Genomic DNA, 26,615 nt, shown 5'->3' with positions numbered 1-26,615 from the left:
TGGAGAGAGAGAGAGAGAGACAGATGTGATGGTTTGATTGATTCAGATGATCACATGACCTCCTCCTCCTCCTCCTCCTCCTCACCCTGTCATTGAGAGCTCTGCTCCTGGACTCCAGCTCCTCCCTCTCTGCTCGACTCTCTGCCAGCTCCTCCTGCAAACGACACACCTCCAGTTTAAGCTCCGCCTTCTCCTGCTGCCAGCCAATCAGCAGCTCCGATTCCATGCTGACAGCTCAATGTCACCGATTCTGGATGGAAACACAGAACTGTGAAGCAGAGCTGAACAACTCTCCAAAGTTTTATCGAAATCACAGTTTGATCTACTGCAGTTTTAAAATCGCAGAATGATATTTGATAAAAGTAAAATTTGTTTAAAATATAATTTTAAAATAAATATTGTGGTGTCCTGACCAACAAATCATTCTCTACAATTCAGAAAACATCTTTCTTCTGACAGTAAACTCAGTGACGTAAATGGGCCTGACATTGGTGTAAACTTATTGTTTCATTCTTCAGCTCCGTTTTACATATTCACACACGCTTGTTTTGTCTCTGCTCCGTCAGAGCGTCTTGTTCCCATGACAACTGACCGGAGAAAGACACATCGCGCGTAGCGGGGGGGGGGGGGGGGGGCGCTCGTATCCCCCCTTATATGCAACAAAATGCAGTGACCCAGTCTAACGTTACACTCCGTGCGGCAGTGTAACGTCACCCCGCCCATGGGTTTACAAAACCCACCAACCCTACGTCATCTACGCTACTGCGTAAACTGAATATCTTTGACACTTTAAACACTGATCAACATTTCCTGACATTTTATGGACCCAACAACTAATCGATTAGTGAAAAAATTAATGCCAGATTGATCACTAATTGAAAAATAAGTTCAAATTTGAAAACACCTGTTTTCAATTTACAAGACTGAGACACCTGCAGAACCACAATTATTTTATCAAATATTTCACTTCCTGTGGTTTGAAATTTGCAGCAGAGAAAGTTGTGATTTTAACAGAATGTGGACGAACTGTTCAGCCTTGATGGATAAACACATGTAGCTTTGGGTTTTGGGGGTGAAATGTCCCTTTAAAAAGCTGAACTCAGGCAGGTTCAGGTTGAAGGACTTGCTGCTATGGCAACAGGTCCGGGAGCGTTTTTTTTAAATTAGTTTTGAAGAACTACATAATCCAGGTTTAAGTCTGTTGTTCACTCATCATCATCATCATCATCATCACCAGCTCCTCTGTCACGTCATGTCAAATAAAACGTTTACACCTTTACATCAGTAATATTAAATCAACACATAATAATAACCTGTGTGGTGTTTATTATTATCTGCTGACTGTCACGGTGTCACATTATAATCAGCTTGTGTTGTTAATCTGCTGTTAAACTGCGCGCGCGCGCGCACACACACACACACACACACACACACGTTAAACATCGATAGATCCGAACTTATCGATGATATCTGTGATACTGAAGAGTTTAACGTCTGCAGACAGTTTGTAGAAGAACTGAGTCCAGACTGCAGCTAAGTTAGCCTGTTAGCATCATGCTAACATCAGGAAGCAAACAGTGAACAAAGAGACGGAAGTTCTCACCTGACGCCTCTGACGCTGCTGTCGTCACACACCGTCAGAACACGAACATTTAATAAACTCTTTAAAACTACAAATCTAACATTAAGCTGACGTTAACGCAACCTGTTGCTGCTGTTGTTGTCATGTTAGCTCAGATTCAAACAGGACACCTGACCTTTCACCCGGAAATACAGCGATCACGTGACCAGAAACAACTCTCTGGAAGTTAAACAGCGACACCTGGGGACAGGTACAATGACTACAAAACAACAATAAGAAAAAGATGACAAGAAGACAAGAAATGAAAAAAAAACAAAAACAACAACAACTACAATAATAATAATAATAATAATAATAATAATAATAATAATAATAATAATAATAATAATTTTCCAGTGAGCTGGAATAAAATTTTTACAGACAGTTGTGTTTCCTGATTTTTTTAAAGTGAATTTTATGCAACATACCTCTGACAAGCAGTGGTGGATGGAGGCCTACTTAAAAAATCAAAAAACAAAAACACATGAATGTAATTTAAACATTTTGGGGGAAAAAAAATAGTTTTATTTGTTAAACAAGATTTATGAGTCCAACAGAAATTAACTGGAGAAGATGAAACAAAATCTACATAATCATGTCATGATGTATAAATATATAAATAGGAATAAAATCAAACAAAAAAAACCCCCAAAATTAAACCAAACTGGAGCAGGAAATCAATTCTGCTGCTGGAAAACAACATCAGAGAAATTAAATAATATAAACAGAATTTATGACCACATGAAGATGAAAATAACTCTGCTTCAGATCGCTACGTTTCATCATGAACAATGATATATTATTACTCCAAAACACATCAGCAAACACAACAAAAATATAATAAATTACTGTTTAGTTATACAATAATATTTTAAAGGACAAAAACATTCTTATTTATCTGTTTTTTTTTGTGGGTCCATTATTGTCTGTAGTGTGTAAGTGTGCCTCCTCGTCCTGACAAAAATATATGATCCATGAAACATATTTTATAACAAATGTCACAACACAAATCTCAACATACAGTCATATTCAGTTTTAATATTCAGTTTTAAGCAGAAGCAGTTGAGCTGGAGAACAAAAGAAGCTTTTCTTTGGTTTTACAAAAACAAACAACATTTTCTGTTCAGAACATCTGAAGCAGTTTGAAATCATATTTTTCAGGTCAGATTCTCATAATAGCTTATCATTTATTTACATTAATAAAAGTTATTATATTTCTCCTAGTTTCAAACATTAAATAATTCTTGAAAGGAAAATGGTGTAAATAATTCAGTGACTTTTGCTTCACCAGGAAACTTTCAAAATAAAGTGGACACTTATTTTGAAAATATACCCCTCTGAGGACATGTTCACACCAGCTTTCTTCATATCAGCTTTTCCAGGATCAGACTGTTGCACAGGACTGAGGACACTCAGGGTGGTCGACTGTAAACTGACACGTATAAATCAAGTTTATAATTATTTGTTCTTGAGCCCTGAAGAGGATGTAGCTTGAAGGATATTTAGGTATCAGGATTCAACTCTGAGGTGTCGCTCAGTCCTCAAGATGATGTAAGAAGTTGATGGCAGTCGAGTCCTGCATTAGTTTAAAACTTTCTGCAGAGGATTCCAACAAGTTCTGGGGTTTGAAAGATGGATTTTGATTCAGTAGGTCCTGAGTTTGAAGACCTTGCTGAGTCTGGAGGTGGCGCTTGAGTAGATGAGGAAGGAGCCTTCGTCAGTACCGAAGTGTTCCCAGTCCCTGCAGCCGAACGTCGGAAGACTGTGCACCGGAACAAAACCCTCGTAACCCTGCCACCTGAAGAAGACCACAGATACAGAAAGAGGAACCTTCAAATACCAACACACCAACAGACATAAACAGACATCCAACAAACGCAACCAGACACCAACAAACAGTCAACAGACTAAAAATAAGACAACAAACACCATCCAGTACTGACCTGTAGATGACACTGTTCAGAGAGTACGAGCTGCCATCATGAGAGTTCGCCACAACCAAGAACTTCTCGTCTCCGATGGTGAAGAACTCCCAGTCAACAGCACTGAACAACAACAACAACAACAACAACAACAACAACAACAACAACAACAACAATATATTAACCCTCTCAGTCCTGACCTCCAGTTTAGTCTCTTTGAACGTCTGTTATTAGTGTCAAATCTGGATGTATTGAACATGATCTTTTTCCAGAATAATATTGTTTGAATATAAAGCACTTCGTCATCAGTTTAAATGTAGAAATGAAAGCAGCTGAACGTGTGCGCTGTGAAGAGTTAAAATGTCCAAACAGGAAGTTCAGGAGATGAAACTCGACTGATTACTGCTGATATTTGGTCACCTGTGAGTGAGGATGTCTTGGAAGCGGATGAAGGTCTGTGTGAACGTGTTGAGTTCGTACACGGTGGAGTTGATGCTGTAGAGACTCGGGCCGCGATCTGAAACCTTCTGACTGTTGGCGACGGCGAGAAAGAACCTGCCATCGATCTGAAACGTCTCCCAGTCCGTCGCTCCCACTGTCTGCAGAAACAACACTCAGGTATGAAGCAAACCTTTACTTTACGTCACTGACTGGGAACTTTTCCAGGTAGTTTTTAACACCATGATGTAACAAGAAGCAGGTCGTGAGCACGGACGCTTGTTAAGACCCGTCTTTCGAACACTCTTTACATCAGTCACACCAACCAAACCTGAGTCTAGTCTTAACTGTAGCCCACAGAACTGTGGCTGATGTCTGGCTTTACGTGTTCCTGGTTTCTTATCATCTAGAATTTTAATTCCGACTGTCATGCAGTCCAACATAAAAACAAATCAGAATCAGTCGACTTGAAGAAAAATAACAAAGGCCATAAATGATTGTTCATACTCCAGCAGCCTTCATTCAATAAAGACCTTTATTTGAAAAGAATCCATAAACCCAGTGGGGGTCCTTCCTTGAAAAAGTACAGCTGTGTTGTTTAAAGTTGTTACTATAGTTTGATTTCGACTTTCCGCCGACTCTTGACTAGGTGAGAAGAAGACTTAAGCCCGGACGGTCCGACTGGTCGGAGTATTAGGTCGGACTAAGAACGTCGAGTTATGATCAACTTAGCTTCAGACCAGGTGTAAGTCCTGTTGGTGCAACCAGTCCCAGGTAAAGCACTTTGTTCCAGAGTGAAATATCTCCACAACTATGGATATTCAAGTTCCTGAGAGGAAAAATCCCAATTATTTGACCTTTTCTCCAGCACCAACAACAGGCTAAATGATCCACATGTGTAAAGAAGAAATACCTAAATGTTTTGACCATATCTGGTCAGATTGTCCAGAAATGTCCCAATCGCCACCCTCAGGACAAACTTTACATTTTCAGCTCCACTACTGGTAAGAAGATCTATTTAAATGATTTCAGTCCATAAATATGAAAGACAATGAAAAGAATTCAAGTCCAACAAACAAAAAGTTTCAAAAGTTTTAAAACTCAGTTCAGAGTGCAAACATTCAGGAGGCCAAGACAAGTGAAAGTTAAAATACTTTACACTGAGACTAGTGTGAGTCAAAACACCAACAAGATCAGGACAAGTCAAATGTCCACAAGACTGGGACAAGTGACAGTTAAACTCCCATGACACCAGGACAAGTCTGAGTCAAAACACCCAAGACAAAAAAGAACTTTTTTCATTTTCTACCAGCTGACAGCAGGTGCAGCATTTAGATCCTGTCAAGACACTAAATTCACCAGATTCACTTTGTCTGAACCAATCAGACGATAACAGAGAACCATTAAGATCTAACGTTATGTTACTGAGCTCCAGCTGGAAAAAAATGACACCCAAGATCATTTTGTACTAAAACTACAAGGTCGTCAACAAAAATTGAAAAACACGCAGGTTGAAAATTTCCAACAGAGACAGAACAACTTCCAACTAAATACATAAAAAAATGAACAATACATATACAATATTTCATTTTAAACAACTTTGGTTGTTTTGTTTTAAATATCAAACATGTTTAGTATCATTTTCTTTAAATTTTAGAGCCTTTTTAAAAATTCTCAGTATGTGTTTCATGTTTTGGGTGTAATGACTCCTGCAGCCTGCAGAGGACGCCAGCAGGGTTTTTATTACTTATGTCTTCAACCTGTGGACGGTGCAGAGATCTATTTGTAGATCCATTACTGCAGGTGGGGTAAACAGGTTAATGTGCTTCTGCCGGCTGTGAAGTTGAATTAAAGGTTTTCGTGAAGTTTAACATGTTTTTTGTGGTTTTAAACTCCAATAAAAGTCTTCAGTCAGATGATCCGCCCCGATGGACGAGTCCAAACAGTCTGCTGCTGGAAACCCCCCTCACACACACACACACACACACACACACACACACACACACACACACACACACACACACACACACACACACACACACACACACTCTGCAGGTGTACGTGTCTCATTAATTACACTGCTCTGGTTTCCTGAGTTTTAATTGGAGGGTTTCGTTTCCTTTTTAATCAGAGCATCATGAACTAACTGAGCAGAAAAAATACAACATATTTTCATTTATGTGAAACTGATTTTACTGAACGTCTTTCATGTTCACGTCTGTCATCACATTACTGTTTTATTACAGTTTGACTGCGGGACGTCCTGCCTGCAGATTTATGACAGGAGCAGTGAACGCACCGCTCAGCTGTGTTCAGTGACTGCAGCTGCAAAGAAAGATTGTTTTCATGAATTCATCTCCTGAACTCCATCTCCTGAGGAAGACTGGGAGATGTGGTCAAAAGCCAGGAAGTAAGAAATGTTTGACTGACTAATAAACTAGAAACCACAACCCAGAAGAAACCCAGACTCCCTTAAAAAATCATGCAATTATTGAGAATTATTGAGTGAGGAGAAACTTAATAAACTTTGTAAAAAGCTACAGATCAAATTCTTAATCACTCAAATGTTTTTGTAAATTCGGCATTAAATTTAACACATGAAGTTGTTTCTTTCCTTTCCCAGTTTGTTGTGGCAGCCAACATTCAGCAGCTGTTTGGACTCACTGTTTATACCGATTTCACCATTTACACTTAATTTATGAAAGAAAACAACATTCTGATGACAAAATGATATTTTATAGTAATGAATATAGGCTGCTTCATCGTCGTCTGTGGAGAAAGCCACCAGACTCCCTTCAAAAATCACCCAATTTTAAGAATTGTTGAGTGAGGAGAAACTTTGTCAACTTTGTGAAACACTGTCTACAACAAATTCTTAATTATTTGGACCTTCTTGTAAATGTTGAAGTTTTTTTCCTTGTTTGTTTAAAAAGTTTGTGTCTGTACGTTTCAGCATGTTGACTGACAGATAAGACATTTGGTCTTTGCAAACAGAAATGATGCAGCTACGTGTTGATTTGAATGTAAAACGTCTTCAGGCCCTTAAAGTTGAATGAAATGTTTTAAAGATTGAAATGACTGAGTATGATGACAGAAAGAAAGCAGACAGGAGCCTCGGTCTGGTGACGCGTCACCTCAGATCGCAGCGTTCAGACCTGAATCACACTCAGCTGTGAGTCAGCAGCTCGTTTTCATCTCTGTGATTTGTGGCTGGATGTCGTCACGTCGAGCTGCTGTCAGTGTCTGATTCACTGTGATTACTGTGATGATCCTCCTCATCATGTCTGTCTGCTCTCAGCTCTTCATCCCACAGTGAGCCGCCCTCTGACGGGACTCACCTGTGCAGGTGATGTGGATCAAAAACTAAAGAAGAAGACCAAGCTGTTTTTACGTAAGTTACAGAAATAAAACATCTTGATTATTTATGTGTTCTCAGAGTCTCAGCAGCACATGTGCACTTCAGTTACCATGGATACGCTTCACTCAGATTATCATCCTCTAAAGGTCCAGAGCGTCCAGAGGATGTCAAAAATGCAGAATAAGATTCCTGAGTTTGTTTTCATTTGTGTTTAATCAGCTGAAAATAAAAACGCTTGTGTTTTTGTTACGTTAGAATACGTTTATATCTACAGACGGAGCAGCTCCTCTCCCACCATGTTTCTACAGGAGCCCAGAACGGACAAATCAAACAGTGACCCTACATTCAGACGGTTCTTCTACACTGGGGGGTCTACAACCTGCAGCCTTCATCTGTGGTTCACTGCCTTTACCTCTAAATTTTGATGCTGGTTTGTCTTCCTGAGTTTTTTTTTCTTTTTTTGGTCAAAAATGTCTCTTTTGATTGTAAAGGTTGCAGACTCCTGTCCTATAGGTTTGGAAGGGGAGGGTTCCAACGAGGTGTTCGCAATCTGCAAGATCACCTCTAGATGTCACTAAATCCTACAGACTGGTCCTGAAGTGTGACACCTGAACTTTAGAACTAAAAAAAAATCATAAAATCAGGCTAAAAAATGTATTAAAGTTATTTGATATTATAATTTTTTGTTTGTAAAAAAAATGCTCAGTTGTGGAAGGAGAACAAGAGACACAGAGATAGTGGACATCATTAAGACACTGGACACTGACCGGGATGCTCTGGAAGGTCTGGAAACATCCGTCCAACCAGACGTAGACGGTGGAACTGATGGTGGTCGTCCGACCATCAAACGTGTTGGCAACCACCAGGAAGTGGTACGGTCCGACGGAGAAGAACTCCCAGTCGTATGCGCCGGACGTGGACAGAGTCTGGTTCACCTCAAACAGCTACAGGGATGGGACAGAGGACAAGAGAGGGTGAGACAGAAAGAAGAAGACAACAGGAGACATGACAGAATGATAAGAGACGGGGTGCAACAGGAGAGAACAACATTTGTAAGGATGGGACCAGACGGAAAAAGGACCGAAGAAGACAAGCAAAAAGAGAGGACATAAGAAAAGGAAGGACAACAGACTATGAGACAGGAGAGGAGGAGGGCAGGAAAAAAAGACGAGGACAGGACAAAATGGGAGAGGACAAGAAAGAACACAAGAGGACATTAAAGACATAGAACAGGACAAAAGACAAGAGGATACAAGAGAGACCAAAATGAGTCAGGAGGCATGAAAGTGGACAATATAGGAGACAACACAGGACAGAATGAGACTGAATGGTCAACGACAGGACAGGACAGCATTTGAAATAAAAGGGTGGGACAGAATGGAAACAGACCAAAGAGGACAAGAACGGTGAGAACCCGACTCCATGAGAAAGAACAGGACAAGAAAAGAAAGAAGACTACAGGACATTAAAGGACAGAAAGAGACAGAGGAGGATGAGATCAATCAGAGAAAGAACTGGACGGGACAGGGAAGACGAAACAGTGCAAGAGAGGACAAAAAAATTTAGGAAAAGACAGAGACAGAGTGTTAAAGAACAGGTGAGGACATGGAAAGACAGGATGGGACAGAAGAGCAAAGCATGTTGCAGGAAACATCCAAACACTGAAGGACAGGACAGGAAGTGGAGAATGGCGAGGACACAAAAAGACAAGACAGAGCAAAAAAGGAGAGGACAGGATGTGACAGACGTGACAGGACAGACAAGGCGCAGGGTTAGGGTTGTTGTCCTCTGTGATACATATTTTGGACAGTCTGAGAGGACATTGTTACCTTGGTGTTTGGGTTCCACCTGTAGATCACACTGTGGATGTTGTGGTTTGAGTCTCTGGCTGAGGACACATGAGGACAATTAATTTAATAAATACAATAAGACACATCATTAACTTGTCTAACATACAGACAAAAAAATGTTTTATTCCAATATGGATGAAATTATTTAAATAATTTTACAGCCAAACTTATTTGATTTTCTCAGTGACTAAAACTGAACTGAGACCCGGGAGCCCAAATAATACTTCTAATAATAACAAAACAAGACCAGCAGGCGAGTGTTTTCTTCTTCTCTTCTCCGGTAAATTAAAGAATAAAATAATAAAGAATAAAAAGTTCCGTCAGGCTAATTTGTGCCTGTCTTAATTTAATTTTTAATTTTCTGCTTTTATTCTGAAGGCCGGGCGACACCAGGAGGAGTTTTACCAACATGTTAGACTGTTCCTTTAAATGTGTGTGTGTGTGTGTGTGTGTGTGTGTGTGTGTGTGTGTCTCAGTGTGTGTCTGGGTGTGTGTGTGTGTGTGTGTGTGTGTGTGTCTAACCACAGTGCACCTGCATCTCTCTTTCAGATGGTCAGATCATAAACAATCTGCGTCTTTTCAGCTCAGATCAATGAGTGTGTTTTATCTTCACACACACACACACACACACACCCACACACACACACACACACACACACCCACACAGCAGGTGGAGGTGTGTGTTTGATGTTAATGCTTCTATAAAACTCACCTGAACACACACAGACACACACACAGACACACACACACACACACACACACACACACACACGAGGAGATACGAGCTTTGAAGTGTCTGAACTGTTCACATCCTGTCAGGTGAAAAACACGTATCTCTAAAAGTCAGGACAAGAATCAGAGAACCTCATTTCAACACAAAACAAACACAACACAGCAACAATTTATTGATTTAGTGATTGATTGGAACTTCTGATGCAACTGTAAGATGCAACTAATGTTTGTAAAGATTAATTTGGTAGATTATCTTATTTTTCTCACATTCATAATTTAATTTAATTAAGTCAATTCTGTGCACTAAATTCTTTCATTTAGATCAGGATCTATATAATGCGGCGCACCTTACGTGTCTGTTAATGTGAGTAAAGGACAGGACAAGATGAAATGAGACGAGACAGGAATGGACAGGACTGAGCAGGGCGGGAACGGACAAGATGAGCCAAGACAAGACAGGATGGGACAGGGCAGGGCAGGGCAGGGCAGGGCAGGGCAGGGCAGGAACGGACAAGGCAAGGAGAGGCAAGGCAGGACATGACAAGACAAGACAAGACAAGACATACTGGGTAAGTTTACTTGATTAGTCATTTACAATATTGTCCTCACAAAACTAGAAAAGGTCTCGAGTGTGAAGCTTTTTTGTTTGAAGAAACACCTACAGGTGAGTTCATGTAACTACAGTCACAGAAAATAAAGTTAAAATAAAGGTAAATTTCTGTTTTTAGGGACTTTTCAACTTTATTGCCCAGTTTATAACATTTGTTGGCAAAGTAATTAAACAGTAAGATGTGTAACGGTATAATAAGTTACGTAAAGTAAAAAGTTACATTACTTTAAATAGTTACATGACTTATTACATTATTAATAACTGGTCATTTGTAACCTGTGACATTTCAGAAGTAACCTTCCCAACACGAGTACCATTCAGAAAAAGAGATGTCAATCTGTTGGCCCAGTGCATGCTGGGAGGATTATGGTTCAACCCTCCACTCATTTCTTTCAAAATAAGAGCGCACTGTTACTCATGATAACATCAACAGATTAACTCTCAGCCCGACCTGCCAGAAGATGAAGAACGGGATTATCCTGACAACAGCATGCTGTTAGTCTGGATTAGTTAAACCACATGTGAGTAACAGGATTTGTTTACCTCGTCTGTGATTGGCCACCACCAGGAAGCTGTGGTTATGGATGTGAAAGGCCTCCCAGTCCAGAGCAGAATGAGTCTGCAGTGTTTGGTGACGGAGGAAACGCCGTCGCCGTTGATTCCAGCGATAGATGACGGACAGCTCAAGATCCGCCTCCCTGGAGTTCGCCACCACCAGGAAAATCTGAGAGAGGAAACATACATTAAACATTCATTAAACATTCATTAAACATTCATTAAGCTACATTAACACATGGACTTTAACAGTGTGGTACAAATACAATCCAACACTACATGGTCAAAACTGAGTGGACACACTTTAGTTTTCTTTCACTCTGGTTTTGTCCTCTTAGTTTTAATGAAGCGAATCTGAATGAGCATCATACACTCTTAGAAATAAGAGTTCCAAAAGGGTTCTTTCTGGAGGGCTGAGGTTCTACCCAGAACCATTTATCTATGAAGAACCCTTTTTTGAAGAAAGGATTATTGAAATCCTTGAAGAACTCTTTCATTAAGGGTTTGTCAAGGTTTTTGTACCATAATATGGAAGGGTTCTCAGTAGAACCCCCTGGGTGGGTTCTAGATAAAACCCTGGGAATATAAAAGGGTTCTCTGGAGAACACTGTCAGGGCCCTGTTCCACCAAATTAGCTTTGGTTCTTGAGCCAGTTCCATTCAAGATCCCTGGAACCTTGGTGCTGTCTAGTGAACCGGCCCACATTTCCACAAGTGTTAGTGGAACCATTGTAATGAAGGATGTCATCACCAGAGGGCGCTGCAGGATGCACCATGACCCGCACACCTGCTTTGGTTCTCAAGAAAAACCTGATATTTATTGATTCTAACTGGGAACCAAGTTTCGGAACCAGGTTATTTTTGGTGGAAACGCTCAGAACAGTTGAAATGAGTGCTTGGATTGTAACAGGAGTTGGTTCCATGTTGGTGCAAAAGGCCTATTAGTGTGTTCTTGTAGAACTTGGTAGGTTATAGAATAAACCCCTAAAATATTAGAAGATTGTCCGTAGAACCTCCTGGGTTGGTTCTTATTAGCACCCTTAGGAGGGGGACAAGTTCTTGATGGAACCTGTGTGGAACCTTTTCACCATAGAAGTGTTCTTTGTAGAACCTCTTAAAGGGGGTTCTTGGTGGACCCTTTAATAGATGGTGCCAGGTATAACCCTTTAAGATGGGTTCTTGGCAGAACTCTCTGAAAGGGTTCCAAATGGAACCTTTATAAGAGGTTCTACCAGGAGCCATAAAGGGTTCTTCTATGTGGACAAGATGAAGAACCCTTTATGGCTCTAGTTAGCACCTTTATTTCTAAGAGTGTAGAGTTGTTTCGAGTGCACTTGGAACCTTGTTATATTCCAAGGGTTTTATCTAGAACCAACCCAGGGAGTTCTATGGGGAACCCTTTTATAGTCACTGGGTTTTATCTAGAACCCACTCAGGGGGTTCTACTGAGAGGTTCTTCAAGGATTTCAATGCTCCTCGAAGAGCAATTTCTTCTAAAAAGGGTTCTTTGTAGGCCTTGTGGAACCCTTATTTCTCAGAGAGTATAATACAGAATACCTGTGGCGCTTTATGTTCACACCTGTGTGTGTGTGTGTGTGTGTGTGTGTGTGTGTGTGTGTGTGTGTGTGTGTGTGTGTGCTGGCACATACGAGGAACCTCCACTGTACAAACAGAACCAACACAATGTGAGCAGAAGAGTTCAAACAACCTTCATCTCTTTTTCTTCTGGTTGTTCTTTAAACACAGACGCCAGATAAAAGCCTCAAAGGTTCAGAGTTACACTTCAACCACCAGCCAGAGGTCACATGGTCAGAGGTCAACCAGAGGTCACATGGTCAGAGGTCAACCAGAGGTCAAACACAGCTGGAACAGTCGGAGGGAGACACCGACACCGTCCAGTCAGTCCAGTTAGGACACTAAAATAAAGATGGCAGCTGGAGATGACAGAGCTGAGTTTTGATGGAGACGTTGTTCTTTATGTAAAACAGGTAAAATATTAAAGCATTATTCATGTGACCGTATGAAATATTGGAAACTTTAACTTTGTACACATTAAATGTGAGGAATCTTGATCAGGAAACTTGAGAAATAAGTTAAAAAATATTTCTGTGTGGGGAAATCAGATGATGAGCTCTACGACGAAATGTAAAGGAAGTTACAGCTGCAATTATTAGTTAATTAATCAGTCAGTCAGAAAACTATTGATGATTGATTAAATATTTTGAGTGATTTTTCCACAGAAAGAAATATAAAAACTTCCATCTTTTTCAATGTGAACATTTGCTGGTTTTCTTTGCTACACTTTTAGCAATAAAGGTGTAAAACAGAACCATAAAGGGTTCTTCGGTTTGTCTCCTCAGGTGAACTCTTTTTGGTTCCTGGTAGAACCTTTTAGAAACCTTTTTTATAAAGGTTCTACCTGGAACCCTATTAGAGAGTTCTACCAAGAACCCAAACATGAAGGGTTCTATCTAGCAACATCTGTGAAAGGGTTCATCCAGAACCCTCGATGAGAGGTTCTACAGAGAACATTTCCATAATTTAATTGTTCAACCCAAAAGCCTCTTTGGGGGTTCTATTAAGAATATATCCGCCTTTGAATAATGCTACCAAGAACTCCCAAACACTCCCAAGAACCCTTTTATATTTCAAGGGTTTTATCATCAACCTGCCCTGGGCGTTCTACAGAGAACCCTTTATAGACATAATGTTACTAAAAAGCAAGATGATATTTATTATTTTGAAAACAGCTAAATCAGCTTCTGAAGTAGTTTTGTTGGTTCCACAGCTACATGCAGGTGGTTGAATGTGACTTTACATTAAAACAGTGATCAGATAACTCGTCCGTTTATCTGGACTTTACATTGTTATTTAGTTTTTTTATTCTGTGACATAGTTATCACTTTCAAAAGGTTATGTCTTATTTAGTTTTTGAAGAAGAAAGGTTGTAAACCAGTATTTTAATTGTTGTTTTGTTTCATGTTGTTAGTCTGTCAGAATATTCGGTCCCGTTTTGACGAAACGTTTGAAGCTGGAGCAGCTCTCACCTGGTCCTTAATGGTGAAGTGTTTCCAGGCTCGAGCCTCCTGAGTGCTGATGTTCTGGTACAGGTGGAACGACCCGTCTCTCCATTTGTAGATACCTGAACCGGGCCGAGAGTCTCTACAGGAGGAGACATGAGGGTTACCATGGAGACACAGACGATGCAGGACCTTTACCAGGTTCTGTTCTTACATGAGATCCATGTTTGTGTTTCAGTACCTGTTGGCTGCAGCCATGAACAGGCCTTCAGACGGGATGGAGAAGACCTCGACGTCGAAGGTCTCTGAGTGGGTGTAGAGGTCCTGGTAGTCCTCCACATAGTCCAAACGCTCTTTATCTATAGAGGACACATGGGACAGTAGAGGGGACACATGTTTTACACAGATAATACAACAGGGTTTATTGATTTGCTGGCTCACATAATCAGAATCACAAACAGAAAAAATCAGTTCCCGACAAATATGTTTCCACATATATTTTAATACCAAGACATTGTCTTGGTATTACAACTCTGTTATAAACATAGATAAAGAAATATCAAGAACTGCAAAAGTTAATAATCACATAAATCATACAGTGTGATGGTATAGTACATTTGTCCATATTAGTTCAAAAGTTGTGCTGACTGTCTTGGAAAAAATAACAGTTTGTGTCCATGTTTACAAGTTTGTACATTACATTTTGTGACTGTTTCAGAAACTGCCATGACACTGGGCTGGAAAGACACCTAATATTTGTTGATTTTGTTTATCTGACTGCCTTTGTTTATGTTTATCTTCATTTTCTGCCTCCTAAAATGAGGGGAATTAAAAGATTTTTTTTGATATGGATGTAAACATTTTCAAATGAATATTTATAGTCAATTTCATCTGATAGTCTGATTGTTTTAGAACATAGTCACTGTGTGAAATATAGAGACAACACAACAAACCCCGTCTCTGTCCTAATAGTTTCAGTGTCTGAGGACTTGTGAAAGACTTTCAGACTCACTCTGCAGCAGCGTCCTCCATGTGACGCCGTCACAGATGAACAGGCCTTTCCTCTGAGCGTTGAACCACAGCTGACCCTGTTCTGGTGCTGAACATGAAGGAGGATTTCCCAGAGTCACTCTGGCCTCCGCCTCTAAAACACAACAAAACCAAAAATCAAAATGTAAAGACTGAAGTTGAAATGCAGAGAATAAGGTCAAAATTTCTAGAATAAACTCTAAATGTTGAGAATCAGGTGAAGTCACAATGACGAGACTGAAGTGAAGTCGAAGTGTTGACGATCAAGTCTTAATGCAGAGAATTAAGATGAAAAGTCCAGAATTAAATCAGCATGTCAAGAACAAATTAGAAATGTTGAAAATGAAGATGAAATGTCGAAACTGAAGTCAAAATGTTGAGAATTAAATCGAAATGCAGTAAATGAAGTTGAAATGTCGAAAATAAAATTGGAATGTTGAAACTGAGTCGAAATGTCAAGAATGAAATAAAGTTGAAATGTTGAGAATGAAGCAGAAATTTTAGTATAAGTTTCAGGTTGAAGTGTTATAAAGCTTTCAACAAAAGTCAACACAGTTAATATGAGTAACTGTCTTACATATTTTACTATATTTTATTATTTTGCCATTTTTTACAATTTTCATATTTTCTATGTTAAAAGGAAAAAACAACACATCCTTTATAAAACAACTAGTAACTAAAGCTGTTAGTCAAAGTAGGTGAGTAAAAAGTACAAAGTTTCCCTCTGGATACAAGTAGAAAGAAGCATGACAAGTAAATACTGAAGTAAAGTACAAGTACCTAAAGTTTGAACTGAAGTACAGTTTACAGTTCAGCGCTGCAGACGGGTCAGAGAGTGCAGAGGTGGAGAGACACATCATTAACTGTGATGGAAAGTCCCTTTTCTGTCGGAACAATCCCACAGTGACAGAACTGTCATTTCAGCGTCTGAACTGGAACAGTAACTGTATCTGACTGTGTGGTTGAACTGAACTGACAGCTCAGTGTTAATGAAGTGAAGGTAATGAAGGTTTTCGTCACTCCTTCAAACGCACGTCTTCATTATGAGCTGACAGAAGGGAAGGATGACTCTTATATCATTACACATCAGTCAACATCACCTGAAGGGATAATAGACAGACAGAGAAGTTGATAATAAGATTTAACCTGCCTGAAGACAGAACAACCACTGATTTACCCCAAAGATACACAACTGTACTTCAACACCAGGACAATAAACACTGAACTGAAGCCAACATGACATCACTGTTCCTGCTATAGAAAGCAGTCCTGTTAGCCTAAATCAGGGCTTCTTTCAGTCTGACACTGTTGGAACCACAATTAAAAGTCTGCTGAATGAGCCTTTAGCAGCTCCTGTCTGCAGTGTAGCCATAGATGTACAGACACCTGTCTGATCACTGGGACCTGTTAGCTTTAGCCTCAGTCTGTTAGCATGATGTCATGACCTGGGACCTGTTAGCTTTAGCCTCAGTCTGCTAGCATGATATCATGACCTGGGACCTGTTAGCTTTAGCCTCAGTCTGTTAGCATGATGTCATGACCTGGGACCTGTTAGCTTTAGCCTCAGTCTGTTAGCATGATATCATGACCTGGGACCTGTTAGGTTTAGCCTCAGTCTGTTAGCATGATATCATGACCTGGGACGTATAGCCTCAGTCTGTTAGCATGATATCATGACCTGGGATCTGTTAGCTTTAGCCTCAGTCTGTTAGCATGATATCATGACCCGGGATCTGTTAGCTTTAGCCTCAGTCTGTTAGCATGATATCATGACCTGGGACCTGTTAGCTTTAGCCTCAGTCTGTTAGCATGATATCATGACCTGGGACCTGTTAGCTTTAGCCTCAGTCTGTTAGCATGATGTCATGACCTGGGATCTGTTAGCTTTAGCCTTTAGGAAAACATATTTTGGCTACCAAAAAAAAAAAAAAAGTTAATTTGTAGGTACATTTCTCTGATCTTTGGGTCTTAAAATATTCAAATCAAAAATTAAAAACTCTTTAAAAGCTCAAAGTTTGTCATCTTTTCAGGCTTCACTTCATTAATAAGTGGAGGAGAAAAGGTGAACCTGAAGTGAAGTTAAATTGACTTTGTTGTGAGGCACTCAGCCGTGGGTGGGTACGTAAATCAAACACACCACAGACTGATTCAAGTTTACATAAACTCTGAGTCATAAAGAGTTTGATATCCATCAGAGACAGACGGAGTTCATTGTGCTGAACTTTATTAACTCTTTGAGCCTCAGGCTGCATGCTGAGAAACTCACACTGTTCACCTCAAAACTACAACAGTGATATCATCATCAAAATGTTATGCTAATATTAGCTGGCAAGCTAACTAATTTTGGAGCCCACATTGTGCCAAATTGTATCCTGACTCTCAGTCGTTGTCCAATCCTCAAATACAAACTCTGTTGCTAACAAGCTAAACTGCTTAGAGAGCTAATATCTCGTGGCAAAACATTAGCTTAGTCTACAAGATCCTATGGGGCTGCCAGTTAATATAGAACATGCCACAATGGGAGCAGGTTATATTAGCTGGCAAGCTAACATAAATTTCAGAGAACCAGTAATGTAAAGTTCGGTGCCTGCTGTTGTAAGCTAAACGTTCACATGTGGACCACGAATGACCAGGAGGGTTCTGGGCTTTAATGAAGGTAGGCTAGCAGTTTCCCTCTGCTTCCAGTGTTTGTGCTAAGCTAAGCTAGCCTTTCCTGGTCCTTTCTCTCTGTGCTGGATGCTGATGGAGAAAACAGAAAACAAAGAAAAATTTCCAGATGTTTCATACAGATGTACGAACACACCTGTACTGTGTTTTGAAAGCTGACAGTCAGAACCTGTCCATCACCTCAGCACCAGTCTGTTGTCATGGAAACACACATCAAACAGTAGGTGGACCCTGGCTGTCAGTCAAACTGCTGCTTACACACACAGAGAAACATAAAACCAACAGCTGTAACACACACACACACACACACACACACACACACACACACACACACACACACACACACACTCACAGGAAGCTGTCAGTCACTCAGCAGCTCAGATTACTGACTCTGATACCATCACAACAGGTGAGACACTGACAGGTGAGAGCGCTCGCACCGCGCAGACCTCACCTGAACCTGATCCAACTCACTGTACATGGACAAAAGTATGTGGACAGGTGAACATTATGTGACAGTGGAATGTGTCCACATGAGAAAAGAGAGGAGCTGATAACACTTTAATGTGTTACCTTCATTCTCACTGTAGCATTACGGTTCCTGTTAGGAACCTGGGCAGCATTTATTTATTTATTTATTTATTTTTTGCCTCTCATACTGTTCTCGCACTGTGATTGGTGGAACTTGTTGAAGATGAAGCTCTGCAGGCTCCACTCCTGACTTTTTCTCTGCATGTTTTCCACTGCAGATTTTGATTTACAAATGACAATGTGTAATTATTTACTCTAATTAAAAGATGCATAATTTAGCAACAGACTCTAAATTGTCCGTAGGTGTGAGTGTGAGTGGTTGTCTGTCTTTATGTGTCAGCCCTGCGATGAACTGGTGACTTGACCACCCCCCACCCCCCCCCCCCCCCCGCGACCCGTTGGGAATAAGCGTTTACAGAAAATGGATGGATGGATAAAAAACTGACAGATGTCAGAAATTCATCACCTAAAGTGAGACAGGTGTATGTCAGGTTCATCCACCTTGATGGAGAATTTGCTCAATGTGATGACACAGATCATTGATCAGGAACATGACATAACTGATCACCTGACTGCTCAGAGGATTTGGATTTTTCCTAATAGTTAAACAGATTTGTTTTTCCTTATTTTATGCATTCAAAAAATTGTAATTAAAATTTGAATTGACCGCCTGTCAATGTAGCATGGCTGTTTTCACCCAAAAATGGGCGGGGTTTGGCGCAGGATCTGTTGGGATCTGATCTTCTTACCATACGGGTAGACGAGTCCACTGTGTTCAGGCTGCAGAGGGGTGGACTTTAGGACCTGGGGGACGGACAGCTCGGCCAAGCTGGGGTCAGAGGTTGGACACAGTCTGGGTGTGGCGTCTGAACCAGGAAGGAGAACCAGCTGACGCAGCAGACCCTGAACAAAGACAGAACCAGGTTTGAACCCAGCTGTGAAGGTGTGTGTGTGAAGTCTTGATCCTGATCAGACTCACAGAGAAACGTCCCCTCGTTCTCCTCCTGCTGCCGATGAAGAACCTCGAGCCTCTGGTGCTCAGAGCGCCGGGAAACGGCCACGCCTGTTTCCTGAAAGACAACAAACCAGTTGATGAGACAGTTCCAGACCTCTGAACACTGACCCTGAACCACCAAAGACCAGTTTGACCTGGACCACAGTGCAGACTGAACCAGACTGAGCTGAACTGAAGTGCACCAGGTTGATTAAAGCCAAACTGGATGGAACCAGACTGAACCAGGTCAGAGTCAGTAGGAACTAAAACTAAGATGAAGACTCAAGCAAACCATGCTGAGCTAAACCAGGTTATGAAGGACACGACTAAACTAGTCTGAACCAGTTTAAACTGAACTGCTGAACTTTAAAATGTTTATTAAAGTTCTGTCTCCTGTAAAACGGGTAGATGTGGAGAGGCATGTCACCGACACTGTAGACACGGAACCAGTCTGAACCGGACTGAACCAGATGGAACCAGTTTGAACCGGACTGAACTAGTCTGAACTGGACTGAACCAGACTGAACCAGACTGAACCGGACTGAATCAGTCTGAACTGGACTGAATCAGTCTGAATCAGACTGATCCAGTTGGAAACAGTCTGAGCTTGACTGAACCAGTCTGAACCGGACTGAACCAGATGGAACCAGTTTGAACCGGACTGAACCAGTCTGAACCGGACTGAACCAGATGGAACCAGTTTGAACCGGACTGAACTAGTCTGAACTGGACTGAATCAGTCTGAACCGGACTGAACCAGTCTGAATCAGACTGATCCAGTTGGAAACAGTCTGAGCTTGACTGAACCAGTCTGAACTGGTCTGAACTGATCTAAACCAGTCTGAACTGGATTTAACTAGTCTGCACCGAACTGATGGTGACTCACAACTCCAGAGGAAGTCCACAGTCGATGGTCAGTGTGGCGTATGGTCCGGTGACGGCCAGCACCACCGTGTGCCAGCGGTTATCATCCAGTCTGACTCCCTTAAAGCTCAGCCGGCTCCGCCCACCAACACCAGAGGGTGTGGTCATGAGGTGGAGGCGGTTCTCTGAGACTCGTAACCCCAGCAACAGTGAATCAGAGCCCTCCTCCAGCACAGAGAAGATGTACTCGTTCCTCTAGAAACAGAAGAAGAAGAAGAAGAAGAAGAAGAAGAAGAAGAAGGTTAGATCAGACCGGACCAGATCAAAACAGGTTCTGCTTGGTTCTCCTCATTTACCTTCTGTCTCAGTCTCGGTGTCTTGATGGTGGCAACCAATGAGAACTCAGCAGGGAAGTAGTCACAGTTGGTGAAGATTTGGGAGGCAGGGAAACTCAGTGTTGTTGCCATGGCGCCAGCCAATCGGAGACCTCTGGACCCTCTGGACTGAACCATCTGCACCTGATTGGTCATGTGATTGATTATTTGTTTGGTTTGTACTCATTCCCACACATCCTCCATCCTCTCGGGTGTCCTACCTGTGTGGGCGGGGCTTGTCCCGGGCTCAGCAGGGCTCTGGCCAGCAGGTCGAGAGGCAGCAGGTCTGAGGAGGAGGAAACAAACGGTCTTCTTACTGTGGCTCTTAATAGAACAGCACACTAGAACTCACATAAGAACATCTTTATGTTCTTCTGTTGAATCTCTGACTACGATTTGTCAGATTCATCAATAACTGCTACTCTGCTAAATTGGATTGAGACCAAAATTGTATTGTATATACAGCCACTTTGCACAAGTGTGTAAAATTTCATACAATTCTACCCACAGGAGGCGCTACAGTAACATCAAAACCTGATATTTCTACAATTCTGTTGTCTTTAATGAGATAAAGTTTGGTTCACAGCCTCTCCATAAGTATGTGCAGAACATACTGAGGCGTGGCACCAACAGCGCCACCTCGTGGCCATAAATAAAGCACCTCTTGAAAGCCTGATTCAATTAAAACTGATTTTGGATGGTTTGTTCGAGTGTTAATAACCAACAACAATAACCGAGCTGGTGAGCAGCAGCAGCAGGAATCACACACGTTTTTTTCAGGAAATACAAATACTGAAGCATAAAATTAATAACTTGTTTGCATTTTCAAACTTTGGTGTCAAATGAATGTTCATCCCTCTGTGAAGAAAAGTCTGGTTTCTGTGTATATGATCAATTTTTGCAAAGAGTTCAGCGTCCTCGTCATAAATGTGCAAAGAAAATGTGTTTAACATTTCTTGATGTGATGCCAGTGTCCTCATGGCCTCCATCACCAGAACAATTTGTGAATCAGTCTGGAACCTCTTGGTTCTGTAAAATACAGAATAACATACAGAACGATGGAGGAAAATGTACAGACAATTTGCAAATGTGAATTATTCTGGAATCACTTGTCCATTTTTGATTTCCTGGGATCGTTTTCAACGGGCACAGAACATGAGGCCCGAGGACGCCTGAGGCCCGAGGACGCCTGAGGCATGAGGACGCCTGAGGCATGAGGACGCCTGAGGCCCGAGGACGCCTGAGGCCCGAGGACGCCTGAGGCATGAGGACGCCTGAGGCCCGAGGACGCCTGAGGCATGAGGACGCCTGAGGCCTGAGGAGGCCCGAGGACGCCTGAGGCCCGAGGACGCCTGAGGCATGAGGACGCCTGAGGCCCGAGGACGCCTGAGGCATGAGGACGCCTGAGGACGCCTGAGGCATGAGGACGCCTGAGGCCCGAGGACGCCTGAGGCATGAGGACGCCTGAGGCCCGAGGACGCCTGAGGCCCGAGGACGCCTGAGGCCTGAGGACGCCTGAGGCCTGAGGAGGCCCGAGGACGCCTGAGGCCCGAGGACGCCTGAGGCATGAGGACGCCTGAGGCCCGAGGACGCCTGAGGCATGAGGACGCCTGAGGCCCGAGGACGCCTGAGGCATGAGGACGCCTGAGGCCCGAGGACGCTTGAGGCCCGAGGACGCCTGAGGCCCGAGGACGCCTGAGGACGCCTGAGGACGCCTGAGGCCTGAGGACGCCTGAGGCCCGAGGACACACTTGGACAAACCCATGTCAAAGCAGTGAAAGGTGTGATGTTGTTGGTAAATTAAACTCATCAAATCCAGACAGAAAAATGGTAAATTCATCTTAGTTATCAACAAAAGCTGAAAGTGTAGTTGTTTGTTCTTTCAGATAAAATCTGTTGTGCAGATCATTTAATACTGACGCAGCTCTGTGTGTCTCGTGTCCCAGCAGCATCTGATGGGCGTTAACACTACCTGAAGTGTTTCTTTAGACTTCAAGTCTATTTTTCCATCAGTATGTGTGTAAACATGAGGCTGGTGTCCCGTGAAAAAGCACTGAACGTGCACATTTTGCTCCAGAGCCTGAAATCAGCTCACTCTGCAGACTCTCCCTCACTTCACCAGCAGCCGAGAATCAAAAAGTGGGAACCTGCTGGACTTTTTCTGCAGAACTGTACATTTACTGCCACTAGACAAGTGAATCATGTGAATATAAAATAGATCAGGAATATTCACATGTAGTAAAACTACATATGGCACTGAAAGTTTAGCTGCTCATTTGCTGCAAGGACAATACGTATAGACGTTTGAGTGTGGCGTGATGCTAACGTGAGGTTTGCGTTCTAGACAAGGGGTCAGATAAACCGCCATGACTGGCCCGACCAGATCCAGGACGGGTGGACAGGAGCTCACAGATTCTTCTGGTTCTCAGTGTCGTAATCATCAAGAAAAACACTCAGACAAACAACTACAGTCATTTTTCAAACAGGTTCGTTTGTGTGAAACTTCATTAAATGCAGCGCAGCTTGCAGAGAAAATGAGGTTGATGAAATGTTGACGGTGAAAAATGATGTCACTGTTTTAAAGATCCTGAAGTTGATTTTCATAGAAATGAAGTGACAGCAGTGACTGGATGAAAATGAAGCGAGTAAAGTCGCATGTTTTTTTTTTATCAGATCTCTTTCTAACAGGATGTTTTCCTCTGATTGATCAGTGTATCGACAATCTGTCATGTGATCAGCTGATGTTAACCAGATGTAAATGGTTGGCTCTCAGATCACCAACAGATTAACTCTGCACACTTTATTTTTATCACATCATCACCTCAGGGGACGTTTCATTCCTCCATCTGTGGCTCCAGTCATCTAAAAATAAAACCAAACGAGAGTCGAGTTGCAGATATCAGCTCCCGGCGGCTTCCTGTCAGAACGATGTCAGAGCAAATATCACATCGGCCAGGTTCCATTCTGAAAACATTTAATCTCAGGTGAGAGGTTCATGAAACGCTCAGAACATACAGTCAGCTACGCTCCTCTGAGAGTTTCTGCCCTCAGTTCAGTCTTCCAGGTTCATTCAAACCAGATTTACAATCAGCTGTTCAGTCTCAGTCAGAGTAACATACGGAGTAAAGTACAGAGTAACTTACAGAGAGGAAAACATAATGAGTAATGTACGGTGTAATGTATGGAGTAACGTAACATACAGAGTAACATAAGGAGTAACTTACAGAGTAATGTAAAGAGTAGTGTACGGAGAAACATAAGGAGTAACTTATGGAGTACCAAAGAAAAACATACGGAGTAACTTAATGAATGACTTACTGAGTAACTTACAGAGTAACTCATGCAGTAACGTACAGAGAAACTGTAACATATGGAATAAAGGAGAAAAATGTCCAGTCAGAGTCTGAGTTCATTCGTACAGAGTCACTGAGTTCTGTATGGAGTCACGTCACTGGTTAAATTTACACTGAATCTTGTGATGAAAACATCTTTAAGTAAAAACGTTTTCTGTGTTTTTGCTCCACTGGATAACTGAGGTCCTTCAGCATCAGGGACACAGAGTGTCCAGTGAGACAAAACGTGAAGTGTGACGGAGGTGAAAGCAGAGCTGCAGAGGGACTTTAAATCTTTGTTTCTTCACCGACAGCAGCGGCTCCCTGTTAGTTTTTTGCTGGAATTCCCCTTTAAGCGTCTCCGACCGACGCTCTGTCTGTGTGTTTTGTTGCTGCAGCGAGATCAGTGGAGGATGAATGGAGGGAGGGGACGACATGCACAGAATCTGATCTCACATTTCAAAGACTCAAAAATACAACGGGGCACAAAGCAGCACAGAAACGTCTGACACACATGAAACGCACCGCAAGGCCGCGCACACACAACACATGTAGAGTGATTTAATCACAGGAGGACAGGAAGTGGACGGATTCACACAAAGATTAGACCAAAGATTCAGTCTGCCACTTTGTTCAAACTTCACCTCAGTCTGAGTTTATCATCAATAAACTAAAACAGGTTGAGTCTTTTACAGCAACTTCAGGCGTTCTGTCCTGTAGCTAACTGAACCAACTGACAAAGCTAACATTAGCATGCTAAGGGGGACCGAGTGCCATTTTTAAAGGATGACATTCATAGCTGTCACTGTCAGCGGTGAGTCATCATCCCAATCAACAAAAACAACAACAACAACAACAACAAATACCTCAATTTATCAAGCATTATGCTATTGTTTCTAGTTAGCTCAGAGTTAGCATCTAGCTCTATTTTGGGTTTCTCCCTGATTTTGGTATTTGAGCTAAGCTAGGCTAACACATCCTGGACCAATCACTGTACTGGAAACACAGAGATGAAAGTGATGTCCATCTGACAGGGAACACGATGACGAACAGTAAAAATAAATTCAATACTCTGTAAAATCTGTAAAGTTTTCACATGAACGTTTCTTGTTGAGACATTTAACGTCTCACACCTGTGTCCTCATACCTGTACAGGGTCTCCAGCTCTGACTTTGGACTGTGGCGGCGAGCAGCACCCAGGTGAGCAGCAGGGAGCGACACGCCAACATCACGCCTGCGTACCGTCAGCAATGTGGGTTTGACTCCACCTCACCGGTCGGTTTCTTGATCTGCGTCGCTCAGAGTCATTTTCCAGCTGAAAGACGACCTGCACCAGGACAGCGTCCAATCAGATACCTCAAGTTTTCTTCTTCTTTTCGTCCGTTAATTGAAACGTCTGTGTTGAGAAAAGAATAACAAGAACATTATTGTAAAACATTTTTCCCCTTATACTGTTGTGACGCACAATCTTTTCAAATTACAACCTTATTTTAACTTAAAAACATCAGAATGTTTTGTTGTCTGACATCATCTGTACAGGCTCTCTGATTGGTCACTGATCCCCCCGTCTTCAGTGTCTTTGATCAAACTACAAATAACCATGAGAATGATCCAGAACAATCACCTTCAACCTCCTTCATCAGCTCATCGGTCTCCTGCTTCTGTGATTCTGTCAAACCTGAAGAAAAGGAAGATAAAACTCAAAACTGAAGTTTCCAAACTTTGATTCACATTTAATTTAGTTCTTCAAAAGTGCTGGAGTTCAGCTTCAATTAGCTTAGTGTTATCTCAGAGGTACTGTTAGCTTTCAGCTCAGTACGTTTATGAGGCCACATCTGACACATACAAGATAACTGTAATAACTAGAGTAATAAAAAGTGTATTTTTATTCTTTAGTCTACATTTCAAAATCAGTGTGACAAAGTGTTTACACACAAACAAAAAAATAAACAAACAAACCAGTCAAACACATCAGATAAAAACCTCAGTGTGTAAAAAATAAAAGACATAATCAAATATATTCATATGTTTGAGCTGATCTCAATCTTCAAGTTGGTCCTGAAACCTGAGAGTTCTCTGAGTTCTCGTCTGTTCTCTGAGTTCTGGTCTGTTCTCTGAGTTCTGGTCTGTTCTCTGAGTTCTCGTCTGTTCTCTGAGTTCTCGTCTGTTCTTTGAGTTCTCGTCTGTTCTTTGAGTTCTGGTCTGTTCTCTGAGTTCTCGTCTGTTCTCTGAGTTCTGGTCTGTTCTCTGAGTTCTCGTCTGTTCTCTGAGTTCTGGTTAAAGTCAAACAGCAGCTGTGTTTTGTTTTGGTTGAAGTCTGTTGAGTGATTTCTGGTTTAAAGAGGAAACCAAACCGAGACATGAATAAACATCCTCTGCATCTTAACAGCGTCAGGAGATATTTATGAGAACATAAAACCAGCTGATGAAAAGATTATTAAAATACAGTTTTTCCCCACAGGCTTCAAGTTGTTACAGTAAAGATGTGACTTGAATCTGCTCGGTACCTGCAAATAACAAGAATCTGTTCTTTCACAATTTAATTAAGTGTCTTAATTATTTTCAACAAGTTTCCGTTTTTATTAAAAGTAGATTGTTGACAGAACAAGTAGAGACAAAGATGGAGGTTTAAGGCCTGAAAATTCTCCCAAACTGACTGGAACACTGACACATGTGGATGTGGAACAGTTCTGCTGATGCTAACCTGCTTGGAGAACAC

General features: G+C 41.7%; 2 protein-coding genes across 2 annotated transcripts in view; both read right to left on the bottom strand.

The window, feature by feature from the left end:
• Window positions 1-1,760, bottom strand: part of LOC146323381 (uncharacterized) — a 16,997-nt gene extending 15,237 nt beyond the window's left edge. Inside the window, exons 1-2 of the mRNA XM_084723931.1 lie at window positions 1,604-1,760; window positions 86-250 (exon numbers count right to left, since the gene is read on the bottom strand). Coding sequence (XP_084580057.1) covers window positions 86-226 — 141 coding nt within the window. The 5' untranslated portion in view covers window positions 227-250; window positions 1,604-1,760. The remainder of the gene's footprint in view (window positions 1-85; window positions 251-1,603) is intronic.
• Window positions 1,761-2,157: 397 nt separating this feature from the next.
• On the bottom strand, window positions 2,158-25,587 carry LOC146323380 (thrombospondin-type laminin G domain and EAR repeat-containing protein-like). Its single transcript, XM_084724207.1, has 16 exons — window positions 25,528-25,587; window positions 25,044-25,292; window positions 20,786-20,850; window positions 20,547-20,708; window positions 20,213-20,445; window positions 19,312-19,402; window positions 19,082-19,235; window positions 15,118-15,249; window positions 14,347-14,464; window positions 14,133-14,247; window positions 11,075-11,255; window positions 9,169-9,227; window positions 8,107-8,283; window positions 3,964-4,142; window positions 3,565-3,666; window positions 2,158-3,419 (listed from the first exon to the last, which is right to left on the bottom strand). The coding sequence occupies exons 2-16, from the start codon at window positions 25,123-25,125 to the stop codon at window positions 3,266-3,268; spliced, it is 2,004 nt and encodes a 667-aa protein (XP_084580333.1). The 5' UTR covers window positions 25,126-25,292; window positions 25,528-25,587; the 3' UTR covers window positions 2,158-3,265.
• Window positions 25,588-26,615: the final 1,028 nt, after the last annotated feature.

This window comes from Lutjanus erythropterus, chromosome 8 (genome assembly GCF_056507025.1).
Source record: "Lutjanus erythropterus isolate fLutEry1 chromosome 8, fLutEry1.hap2, whole genome shotgun sequence".
Taxonomy (NCBI): Eukaryota; Metazoa; Chordata; class Actinopteri; order Lutjaniformes; family Lutjanidae; genus Lutjanus; species Lutjanus erythropterus.
The sequence above is the reverse complement of the archived record's forward strand: the minus strand, read 5'-3'. Positions and strand labels throughout refer to the sequence as shown.